The sequence below is a fragment of the Bos mutus genome, chromosome 25 (assembly GCF_027580195.1).
Source record: "Bos mutus isolate GX-2022 chromosome 25, NWIPB_WYAK_1.1, whole genome shotgun sequence".
Lineage (NCBI taxonomy): Eukaryota > Metazoa > Chordata > Mammalia > Artiodactyla > Bovidae > Bos > Bos mutus.
In genome coordinates this window covers 23938437-23962255 of record NC_091641.1, presented here as the reverse complement: position 1 = coordinate 23962255, position 23819 = coordinate 23938437, and the positions used below count along the sequence as shown (strand labels likewise).

Genomic DNA, 23819 nt, shown 5'->3' with positions numbered 1-23819 from the left:
TCCTTCACTCATTCATTCATTTGATAAATATGCACTGGAGTGCCGTGTTAAAGTGCTGTGTTTGGTCCTGGGGATAAAATGGTGAACAGAAATAAGACCTTGCCTCTGCTATGCACCTCTCATTCTGTTGAGGAAGATAATTGTTAAATAACTGCACAAACAAGTATGTAGTCACACCCAAAGTTAGCATTAAGAAGCAAAATTCTGTGGACCAGTAGATACATGACCTACACTGTGAAGTTGAGGAGGTAATCCTGGAGGAAATCACTTATGAGCTGAAAACTGAAGGATACGTAAGAGTTAACAGGAAGTAGCTAGAGAAGGAAAGGCAGAGAAAACAGGTTGTGCAAAGCCCCTGTGGTAGGACAAATTGCAGCCTGGGGCTTGAGGAATGCACACAGTGTTGTTCAACTGTCTGAAAAGGACATTATTGTTAAATTGACTGGAAAGGGCACCAAGTGTCTTTACTTACCTTTCCTAAGAACATTAGGCCTTTAAAAATGTTCTAATTAAGTATGTTTACATGGAGAAATGGAGAAGGCAATGGCACCCCACTCCAGTACCCTTGCCTGGAAAATCCCATAGACGGAGGAGCCTGGTAGGCTGCAGTCCATGGGGTCGCTAAGAGTCGGACACGACTGAGTGACTTCACTTTCACTTTTCACTTTCATGCATTGGAGGAGAAAATGGCAACCCACTCCAGTGTTCTTGCCTGGAAAATCCCAGGGACAGAGGAGCCTGGTGGGCTGCCATCTATGGGGGTCGCACAGAGTCGGACACGACTGAAGCGACTTAGCAGCAGCAGCAGCAACGTGGAGAAAGGTACACAAATTATAATATACAGTTTGATGAATTTTCATAAAACGAACAAACATGTGTAAATACCACCCAGATAAATAAATAGAAAATTATCAGCCCCTTAGAAGTCCCCATGTGCCCCCTCCCAGCCTCTACCCTGCTCTCACCTAGAGGTAACTAGAAGTAACAATTACCCTAGCTTCTAACAGCTTGTTCTTGAACTGCATGTAAACAGTCATACAGTATGTGATTGAGGATCTGGCTTCATTATACATGTGAGAGTCCTCCATGTTGCATTTTCAGATTCATTCCCACTGTTGTGTGAGATTTCCATGACTTATTTATCCATTCCTTATTAATGGGCATTTGGTTTGTTTACAGTTTGGGGCTATTAAGAATTAATTCTTGGGCATGTCTCTAGGGGCACATTATATGCACTTCTGTTGGGTACATGCCCAAGACAAGAATTTCTGGTCATGGGTACACAATGTCCAGCTTCAGTAGATACAGATTAGGCCATTAAAAAAGTCACGGTGAGTCAAGCCTCTGAAGGTTCATAAGAGGATGATGTGGTGGTCTCAAGGGTCAGAGTGGGTGGGGAGGCATCATGCCATTCTCAGACCATGGTTCCACTCACAGCAGTCATCCCCACCCTCCAACCCAGATACCAGCCTAATGTTGAGATTCTATTTTCACAGTGGTCCAAGCCATCTTTTAGGAAGAAAGAGGCACACATCATGAAAACAAACCCTTTCTCCTAAAGGCTTTGCCTGAAAAAATTATTTTTTTCTAAGTGACCTGAAAGAAATTAGCTTAGACATTCTGAAAATGTCAAAAAAGGTGAATAAAATCCCTTCAAACGAGTTTGCATATCAGGTCATCAGGACCATTGCCCTGATTTCCCTCTCCCTGTGGCCACTCTCCAGTCACACCCTTGTCTTCCAGCACACTGGCTGTGGCATCCACCAGTCCCTCCGCCTAGGCTGTCCTTTCCTCTCAGCCCTCAAGTGCATCTCATCCTGCTTATTTAATCCTCAGTTTGGTCTTTTCCTACTCTCCTTTCAATCATTCTCTATATTATGACCTGTTATATTTTCCTCATTGACTCTGTTTCTGAAGTTATGAGTTTTTGCTAACTTTCTCAGTAGCTCCTGAAGGATAATAGAATATGCCACCTCAAATTCTACTACTTTGGCATATTATTTTGAATGAAAGGTACTTGAGAAATAGCCTGTGCAAAAAAGATGTTCTGATTCTTCTTTATCCCTCTGAAAGCAGGAAATAAATCTCCCATGTGGCGGTACCCTCCCAACACTAGCAGGGTCGATGACATCCTTATTATGACTCATAGGGTTTTAAGGTCAAGAAGGCTATATAAACAAACCTGGTTACTTCCTCACTAATTTTCTACCCCAAGCCCCAACCCCTTTTTTCTTGTCAATTCTTCACAACTTTATTGTTTCTTTGTCTAAAAGGTATAAAATCTGCCTGCTTTGATCACTTCTTTTTAGCCTCATATCTTTGGGACTCCTATACATATGAAATTAATTTTTCTTTCATTAATCTCTCTTATGTCCATTTAATTATTAGACCCCTCAAAGAACCTAGAAGGGAAGAAAGGAAAAGTTTTCCTCCCCTACATCTTGTAATGTCTGGTTCATAGTAGGTGTTCAGGAAATCATGGGATGAATGAACAAGGTTAATGAGTCATTAGATAACTGTGAGGGAACTTGATCTTGAACCCTCCTCTCTGGGATGGGTGGACTCCACTTGGCCCCCTGGGCCCTATGGGACTGAGACAGCTCTGAGTCTGGTAAACAGTTTGTTTCTGAGTGTTGGGCACTGTCCCCACTATGCAGATGCCTGTCCTGTTGCTCGGCTCTGAGCCAGAGGACACAGTGACAACTGAGGTGTGAATGTCGTGCCAATAATTAACTGGGGCCGTCACTCTGCTGCATATTTCCAGGCACAAGGTGTGAATGCATCATTAATTGAGGGCCTGGAGGCAGCCTGAGTCTCCCTCCCTCAACGGAGATGGTCAAAGCCAAGTCTCCCACCATCAGTCCTTGGAGACCAGAGGAGAACCTGAACTTGACTCAACAAGAACTAAACCCAACCTGCATCTGAGGAAAATTTTCATACAAGTCACAGTGTAGGAGGCCAGTAAAGTACCATCACCTGCTTGGCTCAGGGAAGTCCTATCAAGTGGCAGAATTGGCACAAGTCATTCTTTTTAGGAAGTGATAGATCAAGGCTGCCTCAAGTTCTCACAGCTAGTGCTCATCCTAAAATCTGGGCCCTGACTCCATCCCAGTATTCCATAGTCTCTTTCCATGGTTGAGGGTCATACTGAGGAAGAAGGAGATGGTTAAGCCTAGTACAAATAACAGCTGGCTTCTTTACTCCAAGCCTGCTGCAGTGGGAACCTTCTAATACCACCCCATTCAAACACAAAAATATGCATTAAAAACCTAAGCATTCCAGGCCCTGGTCTAGGGTTAGAAAAGTAATAATTTGAGGATAATAATAACCACATTGATGCTTTAAACTGTGGTTTTTGAGAAGACTCTTGAGAGTCCATTGGACCACAAGGAGATCAAACCAGTCAATCATAAAGGAAAACAGCCCTGAATATTCATTGGAAGGACTGATGCTGAAGTTGAAGCTCCATTACTTTGGCCACCTGATGCGAAGAGCCAAGTTATTAGAAAAGACCCTGATGTGGGAAGATTGAAAGCAGGACGAGAAGGAGATGACCAAGGAGGAGATAGTTGGATGGCATCGCTGACTTAATGGACATGAGTTTGAGCAAGCTCCGGGAGTTGGTGATGGACAGGGGAGCCTGGGTGTGCTGCAGTCCATGGGGTCACAGAATTGGACATGACTGAGTGATTGAACAACAATAATAACCACATCTGCCATTTACTTAGAGGACAGAACAATGTGCAGGAAAGATCCATCAACTATAGCCCATGGGCCAAATCTGACCAGCCATCTAATTTTATAAGTTATTTTTATTGGGACAGAGCCACATCTGTTTGTGTATGGCTCCTTTTTCAGAGCATCAGCAGAGTTAAATTGTTTCAACAGAGATTGGCCTGTAAAGCTTGAAATATTTACTTTCTGGTCCTTTAGAGAAAATGTTTGTGAATCTCACTGCTTATTAGCTGGGGAGCCTTAAGAGTTATTCCACTCTCTGCACCTCAGTTTCCCCACCTGTAAAAGCACCTCCTACCCTGTGTCGTAATGTCTGAGAAGGGCCTAGAACAGTATCTGTAACACAGTAAATGCTTCAGACATGTCCACTTATCTTTCTTCCCAGGAACCCTCAGAGGTAGATATCTTTGCCCTTCACACTTTACAGATGAAGAAATCAGAATTCGATGGGAGGAAGTGGCTGCTCCTCAGGTACATAGTGAGGATTTGAAGTCACAGTGTCCACCAGTTCTGGTAGCCTTTTCAGAGATCGCAGAAAAGAAGGTGAGATTGGATTCTGTCCTGTGCTCTCAGGTGAGAGGTGAGATCTTTGAGGAGGAAGGACAGGTACTGTGGGACCACAGAAACAGGGCAGGCACCATGACCCAGGCAATCAGGGGAGACTTCCTAGAGGAGGTGATGGTGACTCTTCCTGAATGATGAGGAGATTTCAGGCACTGGCTCCCAGCACAAAGAGGGCTCAGACAGTCCTCTTTATGCTGCAACCCTTTTACCCTTAAGTGCAGTTGAACCTCACCTGTCCTTTAGGAAGTGAGGGTATCCCAAGAGCCTGAGTAACTCCATGAGCAGATATGTACTTTAACAAAGTAACTTCAGGCTTTTATTTTTTTCACAGCCCTCCCCTAAACCAACACATCACAAAGGACTCCTCGCTTAGGTCAGTGTGTAGCCACTGAGGGTATCACTCAGCACACAGGAAGCAGCAGTCTTTATCCTTTCTCTCACTCCTATCCTCTCTCCTCATCTCTTTCTCTTCTTACTCCCTCACACACTACCCTCCTACAAACCAGCTAGGAGGAGGCTCCAAGTCTTTTATGCAACCTGCCCTGAGGCAGGCTCTTCTGCAAGTCTGGCCTGTGTATCTCATACTCTCTTTGTGTCCCTTCTGAGAGCTTCAAGGCAGCCTGCAGGCCCTGCACATGGTGGCCTCTCCACTCTACCCCTTTGGTTCTTGCAACCACTCTTGAATAGGATTTTTGCAAACATGCTAAATGCTGCTGCTGCTGCTGCTAAGTCCCTTCAGTCCTGTCCAACTCTGTGCGACCCCATAGACGGAAGCCCACCAGGCTCCCCCGTCCCTGGGATTCTCCAGGTAAGAACACTGGAGTGGGTTGCCATTTCCTTCTCCAATGCATGAAAGTGAAAAGTGAAAGTGAAGTCGCTCAGTCGTGTCCGACTCTTAGCAACCCCATGGACTGCAGCCTACCAGGCTCCGCCTTCCATGGGATTTTCCAGGCAAGAGTACTGGAGTGGGGTGCCATTGCCTTCTCCTGCTAAATGCTGAGCCCTGCTAAAAGACAGGCTCAGTTTTCTGTGATTGAATCATTCAACATACACAATGGGGACATTCTACTAATAAAGGAAGGGTTGTGTTGATCATTTCTGTGTTCATCAGTTTTATTCCATCCATCTATCTATTCATCTACACATTCAGATCAGTTCAGTCGCTCAGTCGTGTCCAACTCCTTGCAACCCCATGAACCACAGCACACCAGGCCTCCCTGTCCAACATCAACTCCTGGAATCTACCAAACTCATGTCCATTGAGTCAGTGATGCCATCCAACCATCTCATCCTCTGTCGTCCCCTTCTCCTCCTGCCCGCAATCTTTCCCAACATCAGTTCAGTTCAGTTCAGTCGATCAGTCATGTCCGACTCTTTGCGACCCCATGAACTGCAGCACGCCAGGCCTCCCTGTCCATCACCAACTCCTGGAGTCCACCCAAACCCATGTCCATCAAGTCGATGATACCATCCAGCCATCTCATCCTCTGTCATCCCCTTCTCCTCCCACCCTCAATCTTTCCCAGCATCAGGGTCCTTTACAATGAGTCAACTCTTCACATCAGTGGCCAAAGTATTGGAGCTTCAGCTTCAACATCAGTCCTTCCAGTGAACACCCAGGACCAATTTCTCTTAGGATGGATTGGTTGGATATCCTTGCAGTCTAAGGGACTCTAAAGAGTCTTCTCCAACACCACAGTTCAAAAGCATCAATTCTTCTGTGCTCAGTCCTCTTTATAGTCCAACTCTCACATCCATACATGACCACTGGAAAAACCATAGCCTTGACTAGATGGATCTTTGTTGACAAAGTAATGTCTCTGCTTTTTAATATGCTGTCTAGTTTGGTCATAACTTTCCTTCCAAGGAGTAAGCGTCTTTTAATTTCATGACTGCAGTCACCATCTGCAGTGATTTTGGAGCCCAAAAAAATAAAGTCAGCCACTGTTTCTACACATTGTGCATACATTTTTGCATCCATATATTTCAGTTCAGTTCAGTTGGTGAGTCATGTCCTAATCTTTGAGACCCCATGAATTGCACTACACCAGGCTTCCCCATCTGTCACCATCTCCTGGAGCTTGCTCAAACTCATATCCATCAAGTCAGTCATGCCATCCAACCATTTCATCCTCTGTCATCCCCTTCTCCTTCTACTTTCAATCTTTCCCAGCATCAGGATCTTTTCTAATGAATCAATTCTTCGCATCAGATGGCCAAAGTATTGGAGGTTCAGCTTCAGCATCAGTCTTTCCAGTGAATATTCAGGACTGATTTCCTGTAGGATTGACTGGTTGGATCTCCTTGCAGTCCAAGAGACTCTCAAGAGTCTTCTCCAACACCACAGTTCAAAAGCATCAATTCTTCGGCACTCCCAGCTTTCCTTATAGTCCAACTCTCACATCCATACATGACTACTGGAAAAACCATAGCTTTGACTAGACTGACCTTTGTTCGTAAAGTAACACCTCTGTTATCTAAGATGTTGTCTAGGTTAATCACAGCTTTTCTTCCAAGGAGCAAGTCTCTTTTAATTTCACAGCTGCAGTCACTATCTGCAGTGATTTTGGAGCCCAACAAAATAAAGTCTGTCACTATTTCCATTGTTTCCCCATCTATTTGCCATGAAGTGATGGGACTGGATGCCATGATCTTAGTTTGTTGAATGTTGAGTTTTAAGCCAACTTTTTCACTCTCTTCTTTCACTTTCATCAAGAAGCTCTTTAGTTCTTCTTCGCTTTCTGCCATTATGGTGGTATCATCTGTGTATCTGAGGTTATTGATATTTCTTCTGGCAATATTGATTCCAGCTTGTGCTTCATCCAGCCTGACATTTCACATGATGTACTCTGCTGGGAGAAATATCAATAACCTCAGATATGCAGACGACACCACCCTTATGGCAGAAAGTGAAGAGGAACTAAAAAGCCTCTTGATGAAAGTGAAAGTGGAGAGTGAAGAAGTTGGCTTAAAGCTCAACATTCAGAAAATGAAGATCATGGCATCTGGTCCCATCACTTCATGGGAAATAGATGAGGAAACAGTGGAAACAGTGTCAGACTTTATTTTTTGGGCTCCAAAATCACTGCAGATGGTGACTGCAGCCATGAAATGAAAAGACGCTTACTCCTTGGAAGGAACGTTATGACCAACCTAGATAGCATATTCAAAAGCAGAGACGTTACTTTGCCAACAAAGGTCCATCTAGTCAAGGCTATGGTTTTTCCTGTGGTCATGTATGGATGTGAGAGTTGGACTGTGAAGAAGGCTGAGCACCAAAGAATTGATGCTTTTGAACTGTGGTGTTGAAGAAGACTCTTGAGAGTCTCTTGAACTGCAAGGAGATCCAACCAGTCCATCCTAAAGGAGATCAGCCCTGAGTGTTCTTTGGAAGGAATGATGCTTAGCTGAAACTCCAATACTTTGGCCACCTGATGTGAAGAATTGACTCATTGGAAAAGACCCTGATGCTGGGAGGGGTTGGGGGCAGGAGAAGAAGGGGACGACAGAGGATGAGATGGCTGGATGGCATCACCGAGTTGATGGACATGAGTTTGAGTAAAATCTAGGGGTTGGTGATGGACAGGGAGGCCTGGCGTGCTGCGATTCATGGGGTTGCAAAGACTTGGACACGATTGAGCAACTGAACTGAACTGAACTCTGCATATAAGTTAAATAAGCAAGGTGACTATATACACCATTGACGTACTCTTCTCCCAATTTGGAACCAGTCTGTTGTTCCATGTCTGGTTCTAACTTTTGCTTCTTGACCTGCATATAGATTTCTCAGGAGGCAGGTAACATGATCTGTTACTCCCATCTCTAAGAATTTTCCAGTTTGTTGTGATCCACACAGTCAAAGTAGATGTTTTTCTGGAATTCTCTTGCTTTTTCGATGATCTAACAGATGTTGGCAATTTGATCTCTGGTTCCTCTGCCTTTTCTAAAACCAGCTTGAACATCTGGAAGTTCACGGTTCATGTATTGTTTGTTGAAACCTGGCTTGGAGAATTTTCAGCATTTCTTTGCTAGTGTGTGAGATGAGTGCAATTGTGTGGTAGTTTGAATATTCTTTGGCATTGCCTTTCTTTGAGATTGGGATGAAAACTGACCTTTTCCAGTCCTGTGGCCACTGCTGAGTTTTCCAAATTTGCTGGCATGTTGAGTGCAGCACTTTCACAGCATTGTCTTTTAGGATTTGGAAATAGCTCAGCTGGAATTCCATCACTTCCCCTATCTTTGTTCATAGTGATGCTTCCTAAAACCCACTTGACTTTGCATTCCAGGATGTCTGGCTCTAGGTGAGTGATCACTCCACAGTGGTTATCTGAGTCAAGAAGACCTTTTTTGTATAGTTCTTCTGTGTATTCTTGCCACTTCTTACTAACTTCTGCTTCTGTTAGATCAATATAGTTTCTGTCCTTTATTGTGCCCATCTTTGCATGAAATGTTCCCCTGGTGCCTCTAATTTTCTTGAAGAGATTTCTAGTCTTTCTCATTCTGTTTTTTTCCTCTGTTTCTTTGCTTTTTTCACTGAGGAAGGCTTTCTTGTTTCTCCTTGCTATTCTTTGGAACTCTGCATTCAAATAGATATATCTTTCCTTTTTCCCCTTTACCTTTAGCTTCTCCATATATTTAACACTTTTTAAAAATTAAGACCTAGTCACACTGAGGCACAAAATTCTTCAAATTCCCCAGCATTAAGATAGGACTTGAGGGATTCCCCAGATGTTCCAGGGACTAAGACTCTGTGCTCCTAATACAGGGAGCTTGGGTTCAATCCGTGGTTAGGGAACTAGATTCCACATGCCATAACTAAGACACAGTGCAGCCAAATAAATAAAAACAAATGAATATTTTTACAAGATGGGGCTTGACACATGTTAGGTTCTTAATAAAAGGTGTGGAATAAGTGGGTGAATGAGTTAATGAAATGGATGGTGACAGAAGCTTTAGCTTTAGTTTAGTAGTCACCCTGTCCCATGCGCATCTTGTTCTAGCACTTCCCGGTCTCCCTTTTGACCAGTCAGTGCTTCCTTGGTCCGAGACCCTGTCAAGATCATTCTAAAGTGGAAGGGTGCAGTGGGAGTGGGCAGTTAGGTAAGCCAGGAACTCACTCTCTGGTCTTTTTAGTTTAGAAACCATGTACCTCACTGTGCCATCTCGTGTGCCTCCAGGGCCCACCAGCTCAGATATGGTGGAGGTAACTACATGTCCACCAAAATCCATTTTTTTCCTTATGGTCATAGAGCAGGGCCATATTTCCAGGCCTTTCAGTTGGGTGGAGCCACATAACAGAAACCAGGTCATCAATAGGATGGGAATAGAAGTGGTATTCACTACCTCCAGGTCTGGGCTACGGACTCCACTGGGGCACTCCTCTGCCTCCCAGCACCGACTTCTGGCCAGACACAGAGGGAACAGCCAGAGAATCAGAGGTCCTAGGGGAGGACAGTGCCACAGGCTGACAGGGACTTGGGTCCTTGAAAGATTGTGTGGACCAGAAGCCCCACAGCCAACCTTGGCTACAACTGGGTTTGGTGCAAGCAAGACATAAACTTGTGATTCTGTTAAGCTACTGAAATGCAGATTTTTGTATTTCCATAGTTAGCATTCCTTTGATTGACACACAAATACCATTACCTTCGCAGCTGATGGGCTGTGATCTGTTGCCCTCAAAAAACAGCTTCAACTCTGGGGCCTTCTTGACATCAAACTCCTTCTGAAGTTCCTTCTCAACTGTGACGTCCACTTTGCCAAAGCCAATCCCATTCTTGCCTTTGCCCATGATCTCCACAGCTTTGCCCAGCTCCTCAGCTAAGCTTCTGGATTGCTTTGAGGATGGGTTATCTGAAAGAGCCAATAAGAAGACAGAGCTCACTAGAACCTCTCCTCCATCCCATCTCCCAAGGAGGAGGCTTTGTTAAGTTTAAGCCTTTATTAAGGCTTTTTTTTTTAAAGTTAAGGCCTGCTTAACTCCTGGGTTTTTCTCATGTTCCACTGCTAATGGGTAGATTCAGAAATGTGACAGTATATCACAGTTCATGAAACTGATCAGTTTGGGAGATATGCATCAGGTTTTTCGGGGGTTCAGCAACACTGGAAACAATACAACTTTGGGCAATTTAATTTCTCAGAGACTCATGTGCCTCATCAATAAAGTGGGGAAATAGTGGCTGCTTTGTGAAGCTGAGTCAAAAGATTTAACAATCAATTATATAGTGCTTATTACTTTCAAAGAGGTTTATGTGGATTAACCCACTGAATCCTCCAAGTACCCCTATGGGGTATGTGTGTGTGTGTGTGTGTGTGTTAGTTGCTCTCAGTCATGTCTGACTCTTTGCAACCCCATGGACTGTAGCCCCCTCTGTCCATGTAATTCTCTAGGCAAGAATACTGGGGTGGGTTGCCATTTCCCTCTCCAGAGGATCTTCCCAACCCAGGGATCAAACCTGGGTCTCTCCCATTCCAGGCAGATTCTTTACCATCTGAGCCACCAAAGAAGCCTCTATGGAGTAGGTATGGCTATTATTATCTCACTGTGATAGAGGAGGAAACTGTTGCATAATTGAAATGACTTATTTGCCCAAAGTTTTATGGCAATAGGAGGTGTAGCTGGATGGGACTCACTCACTCTGGCTTGGGTGCTTGCTCTCTAACCTCCACTGGGCCTGTCCTTAGCATCAGGCCTGGCACTTGGTCAGTATATAATGCCTTCTTATTAATATTGTTATTATGGTTAAAATGTCTATCAGAAATCATAGTAGAGGGAGAGATTGAGAAGGAGGGAGGTGAGAGGAGAGAAAAAGAGAAGTGGGTGGGCGGGGCATGGAGAGAGAGGGAGAATGAGCACCATCTGGTGGAAGTTCCTGGAGCTAACAGGACAGGTTCTGCACCTTCATTTGCCCTGTATCTGCATGTAATATGGCAGGAGACATGCTTGTGAAAAGGAGGCCAGATGTGAGAAGGATAAGGGGGTGGGGGGAGGTTATGATGACCCCCTACCCACCCAGCTCATCTCCTTGGTCCAGAGTGTTGAAGAGACCTGGCACTATTGATCAAGATTCCTTGGCCTCTCACATTGCCGGGTGGTAGGCTGGAAGTAGAAGTGAGGGGCCTTTTTCTGGAAAGAGCCCCAGGGGACTGGCATGCGATCCCAGCAGCAGTAGAAGACTTCCTGGCCTAAATGGGAGGGGCTAAAAGGCAATCACATTTGTCTCCCTTCCTCCTGATAATGTTGAGAGACTGTAGGCCCCTCACTGGCTCTCAGAGCCCAGTGTCTGCAGCAGGTGGGTTGAGCCAGGGTAGGGGGTCATTGATTCCCTTTTAAGCCAGAATGCTTTATCTTTCTCAAACTCCCTTGTCCATCTGGAGCACTTGAAACCAGTGCAAGTCATTTCCACTGCCATGGGCAAGTTCCAAGTACAAGAGAAAGGGCTTTTGTAAAGCAAAACCCAGAAAGCCAGGCCTAGGACAGTTGGCACACACCCCATTGCCAGTCAGCACACTGCTCCAGTGATGGAACCCAAATGTGCATGATCACTTTCATTAAACTCTCAATCAACGGACATGAAGTGTGACTTTTCGCCTCCCTTGTTGATCAGTGCCTCTCCACTGCCTGCTTCGTCACCAGCATTGCCTTCGATACCCCATCCCTCACCATCAGCAGGGGTTGGCCTGTTGCCAGAAGCTCTGGCCTGCAGGCCTCTCCTCTGACTTCCTCATGGATTTGGCCATGCCTGGCTCAGGGCTGCTGATTGACATAGCATTCAAATCTGAGTTTCTAAGCTTGGGACAAGAGAAACACTTGGAATGATTGTCCAAACAGTGGAGTTTTTGAGGTTCCACACATAGCCCAGTGCTTTTTGGTGTCTAACATGAAAGTGAGAGAAAGAGACTGTGACAACTGGGGCCTGAGAGTTGGATGGATGGGACCTAATAGTTACAGTAATGGGATTCATTCATTCACTTATCTGACAAATCTTTTTTAGAATCTCCCATGTGCCAGGAAGTATTTTAGGTATTGAGGACTTAACAATGAACAGACTGATAAAAATCACTGCTCTCATTGGAAAAGCCAGAAAATAAAGTAAAGAATAAAGTAAAGAAACAGGCTGTATTCTATGGAGAACACTAAGTGCTATGGAGAAAAAAGAAGCAGACATGGAAGTTGGGAGTGTGTCTGGGAATGGATTTTAAGTAGGGAGGTAAACGGAGGTCTCACTGAGAAAAGAATGGAACATTTTAATGAAGACTGAAGATGATGAGGGAACCAGCTGTGTGCTCACTCACAGGAGGGAGAGAGTTCCAGGCAAAGGAGCCATATGAGCAAAGGCCTTGAAGTAAGAACACATACAACATGCCTGGAAAATCCCATGGACAGAAGGGCCTGGTGGGCTGCAGTCCATGGGGTCACTAGGAGTCAGACATGACTGAGCGACTTCACTTTCACTTTTCACTTTCATGCACTGGAAGGAAATGGCAACCCACTCCAGTGTTCTTGCCTGGAGAATCCCAGGGATGGGGACCTGGTGGGCTGACGTCTAGTGGGGTTGCACAGAGTCGGACACAACTGAAGCAACTTAGCAGCAGTAGCAGCAACATGTCTGAGGGATGACAAGAAGTCCATTGGGTCTGGAGACACAGGCCTTGTAGACCACTGAATAGACTTTGGTCTTTCCTCTGAAGCTTGTGGAAATGTACTAGAGGGTTTGGAGCAGTGTTAGATGTGATGATATACATTTTTACTGGATTGTTTTGAATGTTACATGGAGATTAGACCACAGAGGAAAAAGGAGGCCAGCTGGAGGCCACTATAATAATCCAGGTAAGAAATGTTAATGGCTTGAATCAGGGGAGTGGCAATGGAGAGGGTGAGAAGTGGTCAGAGCCTCGAGGGGTCTTGAAGGAGGAATTGACAAGGTTTATTGATGGATTGGAGGTGGAATGTAAATGAAAGAAATCAAGGATGACTCTGACATTTTGACCTGAACAACCAGAAGGATGATGATAGTGATGATGATGGTAATGATTGTGATGATGATCATAGTATTGATAACAAGATAACAGCATTTATTGAACACTTACTATGCCAAGTACTTTGCTAAGTGTTATGTGCATTATCTTGATTAGTCCTCAGAAAAAGCCTAGGAGTCATCTACTGTTGTAAACAGTCATCTACTATTACAGGTGAGGAGTGTTAGACAAGGAAACAGAAACCCAGAAGTCTCACAGCTAGTAAGCATTAGGCCAAGACTCAGCTCCAAGGCTGCTGCTAAGTCACTTCAGTCATGTCTGACTCTGTGCAACCCCATGGACTGTAGCCTACCAGGCTCCTCTGTCCATGGGATTTTCCAGGCAAGAGTACTGAATTGGGGTGCCATTGCCTTCTCCAGCTCCAAGGCTGGCTGACTCCAAACTCCATGCTCTAACTGACCTTGTAGGCAAGCCAGACTGAAAAAATGCTCTTTTTCCCTGGAGGGGTGAGTTTCCAATCTACCCTGCTCTGGGTGGTTCATATCAGAGCAAATAGACTGTAGAGAACCAAATCTACTTTTTATGTCCAGTCCTGTTTGCTAGTTTCTATCTTTTTAAAATTTGCAAATCAGTATTTACCTCTGGAGCCTTGAATGCCAAGCGTGTAAAGGTAAAATGAATGCATACACCCTCAGATCTTGGTGACTATGTCTTATGGGGCATGGAGTCAATTCAGCTGTACATTGGAACCTGGGCAAAGCAGTGCCCAGTGGACTGTGGATGGGCAGGGAGCCCTTTGCTGGGAGCTCCTTCAGTTTTAGCCCTCCTCAGGTTCTAACTAGGGTCCATTGTCTGGCACATACTAGATATTCAATGAACATCATTTCCTTAGGTTGTTTCATAAATCAGAGACAGTTATGGTGGCTTACAGCACCTGTGGTCCAGAAAAGGAGTTTTTTTAAACATCTCTGAACCTTAGCTTCATCACCTATAGAATGGGGATAGTGATAAGTTTCCATACCTTAGAATAAGCCTACATAGTAAGCCAAGGTATGCAAAGCTCTGATACAGAAGTGCCCAATAAACATTGAGCATTATGATAATATGGGGGAAATTCATGGTCTTGCTCTGACCAGATGTTCTCTGGGGAGGAAGGATCCTATGTAGTTATCAGGATCTTCAGCAAATCTTCTTATTCCTGGGGAAAGGAAGACAAGGGTGACAAGCCATCCAAAATAAGGCTGAGGCCTATTCTGTGGCTCTCTCATGGGTTTTGGGGTTAAGCAAATGGCACCCAGGGTCCCATTAGAGTTGGCAGTGGCTCTCGACAGTGTGCCTAGTGTGTAAATGTGTTAATGGCTAGTGGACCTAGAATCAATGTTTGCCTGGGTCTTTAGTAGGTAACCCCATGGGGCTGATGGATGGGAGAGGTGTGAGTGTAGGAAATGGAGATTCGCTCCCAGCACAGGGAGCTGGAGTCTGCCTTTCTTTAGATTGTGGTTCTCAATAGGGCACATTTGGCCCTATCTGGAGTCATTACTGGTTGTCACATCTGGAATGCTACTGGTATCTAGTTGGTAAAAGCAAGGGATGCTAATAAATATCCCACAGTGCACAAGACACCCTCCTCCCCATCTCACACACACACACACACACACACGCACGCACGCACACACACACACATACATAGAGAGACTGTGCTAAGAATTAGCCAGCAGAAATGTCAACAGTGCTAAGGATGAGAAACCCCATTTTAGACCAAGTTCAAGATCAAGCATGGAAAAAGCTTATGAGTATAATACTCTCACCATTCCATAGGATGCTTTATAGTGCTCATAGGTGATAAGGACTTCAGGATGATCTCCAACTCCCAGTTCCTCAGGGTCCAGCCAACAAGTTTCTTTGACCATTGAAAAGGCCTACAAAACTCTAAAAATCTGCTCCTTACCCTTCTGATCTTATATCCCACTACTTTTCTCTTCAGCAACTCAGTTTAGCCACCCTGCCCATTCCCACCTCAGGGCCTTTGCACTTGCTGTTCCTTCTGCCTGAAATTTTCTCAGGTTGCTGTTTTACTGCCTTCAGGTCTTTGTTCAGTTTCCATCTTCACAGGAAAGCCTTCTCTGGCTACCCTGTACTTAACCCACTTGCACCACTCCTTGTACTTCCTAAGGGCCCTGCTCTGTTTTTCTCCATAGTACTTCTACCCTTAAGATATGCTACATTTTTGACTTCTGCATCATTTTATCTTGAGTCTCCTCTCTCAAAGCTTCCCTTGTGGTTCAGCTGGTAAAGAATCCGCCTGCAATGTGGGAGACCTGGGTTCAATCCCTGGGTTGGAAAGATCTCCTGGAGAAGGAAAAGGCTACCCATTCCACTGTTCTGGCCTGGAGAATTCCATGAACTGTATAGTCCATGGAGTCCCAGAGTTGGACATGACTGAGCAACTTTCACTTTCATTTTCACTCACCTCTCCAGGATAAAAGATATGTAAAGCAAGGGTCTGTCTGTTTTGCTTACCACTCAGTGCCTAGAAGAGATCTGGCATATAATAAATATTCAATAAGTGTTTAATGAATGAATGTTTCAATTATCAGCACAGTTTAAGAAGAATTGAGTGTTAGACCTGGTCTGAAATCCTCATCACTTACCAGTTGTATAATTTTGGGCAAATCCTAAACCTTTCTGAGACTTTATTTGCCTCATGATATAAGACAGGAACAATGAGAACAAGCCCAGTGCCTGGAATACAGGTCTGAGTAAATGGTCTTCCTCATTTTCATCATGACGATTGTCCACGTCATCACCATCCTCATCTACTATACCATCTACATCATCTAATCTGCTCCCAAGGCAGACTCTTGCCACCTCTGCCTTACGGATGATTACTAATTAGTCAACCTAGAAACTGCTCCTTTTAAGTCTCATTTTGGCCTCCTCCACTAAATGTAGCTTTTCCTTTTCTCTTGTCTCATTTATGAAGAACACTGTGGGCCAAAGGAAAGCTCATTTATTTACCAACATCTCCAAATGACTACTGTGCTCCAGGCACAATCCTAGATGTTAGCAATCAAGAGATGAATCAGTTTTGACCCCTGTCCCCTGTGGAACTCACAAGTTTAAATGCAGTTTCAAAGCAGTGTGGCAAATGTTATAAAAAGCAGGGTGCAGAGGGCTGAGTGAGCATGCCAGAGCCTAGGTGGGAGGGAGGTGAACACAGCCTCTTGACAAGGCAACTTCATGAACTTAAACTTCATAATCCAGCTTAAGAAGTTCAGGAAGGACACTACAGGTAGAGGGAACCTCAAGTGTAAAGGCCAGGAGGCTAGTGCCAGTGTGACCTACCTGGTAGCCACACTCAGGGTGTAGAGCACAGACTTCAAGTGGAATGGAAAAGTAGGCCTGGGTTAAATCAAGCCAAGGACATTGTAGCTATGTTAAGGAGTTTGGAAACTTTGGGATTTTCAATCAGAAAGTGATCCAAGCAGATGTGCTAATTTAGCCTCTAAGAATGATGCTGTTAGTGCAGAAATGCTTGGTGGTGTGGTGGCCTTCAATAATTGCTTCTGTTCTTCCTGTTCACATTTTTCCTTTTGAAAAGCTCCAAAGGTTTGTCTTTTAATGCAGGGTGCTAGGTCTCCATGTGGCAAAGCAGATTTGAAGATTTCATGGCTTTGTTGGATAGCTGGTCACCATAGAAAGTGAGCTTAGAGAATATAAATCACCTGTTGCAATGAGCCTGTAACTTAAGTCTCTTGATATTTTCTTGTAACTGTGGCTTTCTTTTTGTTGGCAGTCTTAGAATATTCTGCTGTCTCATAATTTAGTCTTTCCCCCTTTTCAAAGAAGCTCCCCAGTGACACTCATTTTTTACTCATTTTGGCTAGAGTTAGCTTGTGAGTTTGCCAAAACTGTGACTGAGACAAGTGCACAGTGTGGAAAAGAAGCAGAGACAGAAGTGGTAAATAAAACACAGGCAGGCCATGCATGGACTGAAATAAGTGCTGGATTCTAACTTAAAGCCTGCCACCAAGATGCAACTGTACAATTGAAGAAATTCACCTCTCTTGCCACTATAAAGTCCGCCCCCAGATGCAGCTTTTTGATGAGTCCGCAAGCAATTGATTTATTATGATCTCTGCCTCAGCTCCACATCAGATCATCAGACATTAGATTCTCAGAAGGAACACACCACCTAGACCCCTTGTATGTGCAATTCACAGTAAGATTTGTGCTCCTATGAGAATCTAACACCGTCAGTGACATGACAGAAGGCAGAGCTCAGGCAGTAATGCAAATAACGAGGGGTGGCTGTAAATACAGATGAAGCTTTGCTTGCTTACCCACCACTCACCTCCTGCTGTGTGGCCCAGTTCTTACCCCTGATCTAGAAGATACTGCAGTGGTTCAGGGAGAGAATGATGAGGCCATAACTATGGCAGTGGCGGGGGGAATGGGGAGGACTGGAGATTGCAGAGGGCTTCAGGAGGTAGTTTCAATAGGACTCAGTGAGAGATTAGAGATGAGACTAGAAAGGAGTCAAGAATGATCTAGGATTTCTGACTTTGACATTATAAAGATAGCCATGCTGTCAATCAAGACAGGATGTGAGAAAAAGCAAATCAAGTAAAGATGCTGAGGTCTATTTTGGACACATGTGGCATTGAGATGTGTGAGATATCCAAGAGAAAAGATGCCTCTGAGTGTTGGTTCTTGAATCTGGAGTCCTTGGAGAAATGAGAAACTGGGGAGCAGCTAAGGATTTGATAGTTACCAGGACAGTATTTCCCTGGGACAATATTGGAAAGACCTTTTTGTAAAGAGCCATTTACTCCTGGCGGCAGGGTGGGGGGTACTTTTATAATGCTTGTCCTAAGTGATTCGTTTTTCCAAAGGTCATTTTAAAGGATCTGCAAGCTTTTGAGAATTCATTTTTATTTAAGCTGCATATTTGAAGAAATCAAATTTTCAAATGAAATGAGTTTGAGTGTCTTTTAGATAGCATATCTGCCAGTGTTCACCGAATTTAAATACCTGCTGGTGGGAAGACTTTAAAGTATTCAAATTGGTTGTTATCAGGTATAATTAAAGAATATAAAATCGATTAGCTCCCTTCATAGCCCCAGGTTCAGTGTCAATCCCTAAGTTATAAAACATCAACGTCCCAAAGAACCATGAACTTGCCCTTCTGCCCTGATTAAAGCAGAGTAGTTGTGGACAGAGTCTTACATTCTCACCCAGATTGGATAGGTTACCCAGGTTTGTCCACCTGCCGTGTCATTTTGGAAGCATAAATGAGTGTTGTGGTGTGTGTTGTGTCATGCAAAGTGTGTGGCTCTAAATCCTTCAATATTTCCACTGAGGGTCCAGGATTCAGGGCTTAAGGCTGCAGCAAAAAAGAGAAGACGGCTTAGATGGCTGACCTGTGCAAACCATTAACTCACAAGCCACAGCAGCCGTAGAGTTCTCAATTCTTCCCTGAGGGAAAAAACCATGAACCAAATATTCAAGTAGTGACCCAAGTCTTGATGTGAATGAGGGAGGTAGGGAACCAGCTGGAGGAGTAGTTCAGTAAGGTGGAAATTATGCCCTGCTCACAGGCTCCTATAAAGAAAATGACCCAAACTGGATCTCACCAAGTTTTGCTCCATGGGCTTGAAGCAGAATCAGGTGTGCATTCTGACACTTTGAAGGAAACAAACCATTAAGAGCCTGAACTAGATGGAGGTCAGAGGCTTGGAATTATTTTGATAGAACTTTACACAATAGGCACACTTCATGTTCAGTTCAGTTCATCAGTCGTGTCCAACTCTTTGCGACCCCATGAACTGCAGCACACCAGGACTCTCTGTCCATCACCATCTCCCAGAATTTACCCAAACTCATGTCCACTGAGTCAGTGATGCCATCCAACCATCTCATCCTCTGTCGTCCCCTTCTCCTCCTGCCTTCAATCTTTCCCAACATCAGGGTCTTTTCAAATGAGTCAGCCCTTCATATCAGGTGGCCAAAATACTGGAGTTTCAGCTTCAACATCAGTCCTTCCAATGAACACCCAGGACTGATTTCCTTTAGGATGGACTGGTTGGGTCTCCTTGCAGTCCAAGGGACTCTCGAAAGTCTTCTCCAATACCACAATTCAAAAGCATCAATTCTTCTGCACTCAGATTTCTTTATAGTCCAACTCACACATCCATACATGACTACTGGAAAAACCATAGCCTTGACTAGATAGACCTTTGTTGACAAAGTAATGTCTCTGATTTTTAATATGTTGAACATCGACATTCTAGGAATCAGCAAACTAAAATGGACTGGAATGGGTGAATTTAACTCAGATGACCATTATATCTACTTCTGTGGGCAGGAATCCCTTAGAAGAAATGGAGTAGCCATCATGGTCAACAAGAGTCCGAAATGCAGTCCTTGGATGCAATCTCAAAAATGACAAAATGATCTCTGTTCATTTCCAAGGCAAACCACTCAATATCACAGTAAACCATTCTATGCCCCAACCAGTAATGCTGAAGAAGCTGAAAGTTGAACGGTTCTATGAAGACCTACAAGACCTTTTAGAACTAACACCCAAAAAAGATGTACTTTTCATTATAGGGGACTGGAATGCAAAAGTAGGAACTCAAGAAACAACTGGAGTAACAGGCAAGTTTGGCCTTGGAGTACGGAATGAAACAGGGCAAAGGCTAACAGAGTTTTGCCAAGAGAACGCACTGGTCATAGCAAACACCCTCTTCCAACAACATAAGAGAAGACTCTACACATGGACATCACCAGATGGTCAACACCAAAATCAGATTGATTATATTCTTTGCAGCCAAAGGTGGAGAAGCTCTATACAGTCAGCAAAAACAAGACCAGGAGCTGACTGTGGCTCAGATTATGAGCTCCTTATTGCCAAATTCAGACTTAAATTGAAGAAAGTAGGGAAAACCACCAGACCATTCAGGTATGACCTAAATCGAATCCCTTATGGTTATAGAGTGGAAGTGAGAAATAGATTTAAGGGCCTAGATCTGATAGATAGAGTGCCTGATGAACTATGGACTGAGGTTCATGACATTGTACAGGAGACAGGGATCAAGACCATCCCCATGGAAAAGAAATATGCTGTCTAGGTTGGTCATAATTTCCTTCCAAGGAGTAAGTGTCTTTTAATTTCATGGCTGCAATCACCATCTGCAGTGATTTTGGAGCCCCCAAAATAAAGTCAGCCACTGTTTCCACTGTTTCCCCATCTATTTGCCATGAAGTGATGGGAACTGATGCCATAATCTTAGTTTTCTGTATGTTGAGCTTTAAGCCAACTTTTTTACTCTCCTCTTTCACTTTCATCAAGAGGCTCTTTAGTTCTTCTTCTTTCCGCCATAAGGGTGAAAGTTGGAAGGAGGCAAAATGACCCAGTTAGATTTTCTCTCCTGGGAACTACCAAGGTTAAGGGCAAGGTTAAGGTTAAGGTTGTTGTATGTTGCTATGAAATGGCTGCACAAGTCAGCTGAGGAAGCAATGGGATCCATGGTAACTGAGCTACTGATACTATGTCACTGTCACAAAATGCCCACTGATGCAAAGACCACCTCACTGAAGTGGTGCAACTCAGAGAGAATGTATCAAATGAGAAGAGACAAGAATTGAGGAAGGAGCTGGGAGGCCTGAATTTCAGGCAGAAGACACAGACTCAAATGCTAGAGGGGTGAGGCAGGGGTGTGACTATGTGGGGCTGGCTGACTAGGAATGTGGCAAACTGACTAGTGTGCTGTTTCCTGATCACAAGGGGGAAACTGTCACTTAGCTCCAGCCAACTGTCACATTATAGGAACGTAAGCCAGGGCTTCCAGATCTCTTGGTTTTTCAAGAGCAGATGTAAATTGAATTTCAATTATGAAATGTCCCCAAATAGGGAGACAAATAGTGGCAGTACACTGGGTGATTATGAGGAGTGTGTGAGAACATTTAGTGGGGCTATAAGGACAGTTCCCGGCACGCAGTAGGTGCCCACTATGTGAAAGTTGTTATGAACATCCCTTCCATCCGGTCTCAAAGCATAGACATGGGTCTATGTCAGTATCTCAGGAAAAAGGAGTCCGTTTCCTCCATCAAAATGCCTGCTGATGCAAAATCTGAAGAATAAAAGTGGGCATGCAAAATTCAGATGAAAAACCTGATGATCTAAAAATCTTCCTTGAAAAAAAAAAAAAAATCTTCCTTGAGACAGTGCCCATAACTGTGTCCCAGCAACTTACAATATTATTTAGCAACTTAACAACTTATTTTGTCTTCACAATAATCCAGTATAGCACTTCTGTTTATACCCATTTTACAGAGAAGAAAACTAAGGTTCAGAATGGTAAAGACACCTGAAGGTAAATCCTGGCTTCTTGCCTTCAGTGAAACAGAGGCTGCTGCTGCTGCTGCTGCTGCTAAGTCGCTTCAGTCGTGTCCGACCCTGTGTGACCCCATACAAATCAAGACCAAAGAGGCGACATAGTATCTTGCAAATGATTTAGTTTCCCTGGACCTCAGTACTCTCATCTGGGAATTAAGGATGATGCTATTTTTTTTTAAATTATTATTGAAATGTGTTCTCATGTATTTATGCTAAGTTGCTTCCGTTGTGTCCAACTCTTTGCAGACCCCATGGACTGTAGCCTGCCAGGCTCCTCTGCCCATGGGATTTTTCAGGCAAGAATACTGGAGTGGGGTGCCATTTCCTTATCCAGGGGATCTTCCCAACCCAGGGATCGAACCCACGTCTCTTACATCTCCTACACAGGCAGGCAGGTTCTTTTCCACTAGCGCCACCTGTTTAACAATACTTAAAATTCCTCTGGCTACCAGAAGAAAGGGGGCAGGTCTCAGCCCACCCATCACCCATTGCCCAGGAGTGGGAGACACTCACGGAAGAGCACCATCAGGAAGCGCGTCTCGTTCAGCATCTGAGTCAGGCCAGCAGGTGTTAGCACCATCAAGTTTTCCTCCACAAGGATATGCAAGGGCTGGGACATGTTGATGCTCTCCTTCTTGCCATTCATCTCTGGTGAGCCCTGGACAGTGCCGACACAAGAGGCTACCAGCAGCAGAGACATACAGAGCAGCTCCATGGCTGTCCTTCAAGGGCAGGAGAAAGAACAAGAACTCTTACCAACACGGGTGGTGGGGACCCACGTCATCACTCCCTCCCCATCTCCTTTCCTAAAAGGTCAGTCCTGATGTGGAGAATATTACCTCAGCATGCCCCCACTGGCTTCCTAGCAGTGCCCAGAGCTCAGCAAAGCAAGCTGGTAAAGGAGAGGCAAACTTTGCCAAAGAGGTTAACCTTGGGGCCCATTGAAACTGCATGGGATTAGCTCAGGGCAGCAGGGTCCCACTCGGAGCAACAGAAAGCCAAATCACAAACCAACACTCAAGCCCACTGGCTCCCCAGACAATAGGTAAGAATATTTTTAGATATGAAACTCAGTCCAGAATCCCAAGGTGAGCCTCTGGGTCTCAGAGATGACTAATCCAATCCCTATCACAGCCTCTGCTCATGCTCCCCCAACTCCTGCTTGAATACCTCTTTTGATGGGAAGCTTACTGCTGGCAGTGTAACCCATTTGATTTTTGAGCAAATTTTCTCAAATGTAAATATTTCTTTCAAAAGTAATCACCATAATGCACACATGTAAAAATTTCAAGAAACACAATAAAAAAATGTTAAGTAGAAAACAAAAATTTCTCCCATAACCCCACCTCTGAGAAAGTGACTCAGTTTGGAATGAATCTTTACCAATGTTGAAAATGCCAGTATGAATATATATTTAAATGTATATAATAAATGGAATTAGATAGGCAATACTGTTCATTGTCCAACTGTCTTACTCAATGATGTAAAATATAATCCAGATACCTTTTTGATAACAGTACATACTAGGTCTATAACATGATTTCCTTTCCTCTTTTTTTTCCCCTCATTTTTTTTTTTCTTTTCCTTTTTTTCTTTTACAATTCTTTTCTGTTCAGATGGTTTGGGTCAGCAGTTGTCTCTCCTTAAGTGCCACTCTCCCCAGTAATGTTTCCCCTAATAATCTAGAGCATAGGATCACTGTCACAGATGTTTGCATGTTGTCCTTAAGCACAGAACCATTTTCCTATGCAGCGTACAGACTACTCAAGTGTTTTGAACATGGCAAATAGCTGGTCCAGATTAAATTTATAAGGACCTCAATTTCTTTGAGTGCTGTGTTCCTAGCATTTGGTATTTATGATAGGCAAATAAACATGAATGAATGAGTGGATATTTGATACGTACCTGGTAAATATGTTTGGCACACTATCTGAGGATTTTTTAAAAGTAGATCTTCTAATGTAATTTTTTGGTCTAATACCAAAATCATTGGTATTAGATAATTGGTCACAAGTGTTAAATTTTATAAATACCTATGCTAGCTAAAGCATCTGCCTACAATGCCTACCATATGGGAGACCCGGGTTCAATCCCTGGGTCAGGAAGTTCTCCTGGAGAAGGAAATGGCAACCCACTCCAGTAT

General features: G+C 44.0%; 1 protein-coding gene across 1 annotated transcript in view; it reads right to left on the bottom strand.

The window, feature by feature from the left end:
- The window catches only part of PDILT (protein disulfide isomerase like, testis expressed), a 44546-nt gene extending 22155 nt beyond the window's left edge, over positions 1 to 22391 (bottom strand). Inside the window, exons 1-2 of the mRNA XM_005895573.2 lie at positions 22190 to 22391; positions 9943 to 10149 (exon numbers count right to left, since the gene is read on the bottom strand). Of these exons, the coding sequence (XP_005895635.2) occupies positions 9943 to 10149; positions 22190 to 22391 (409 nt within the window). The remainder of the gene's footprint in view (positions 1 to 9942; positions 10150 to 22189) is intronic.
- Between the last annotated feature and the right edge of the window lie 1428 nt (positions 22392 to 23819).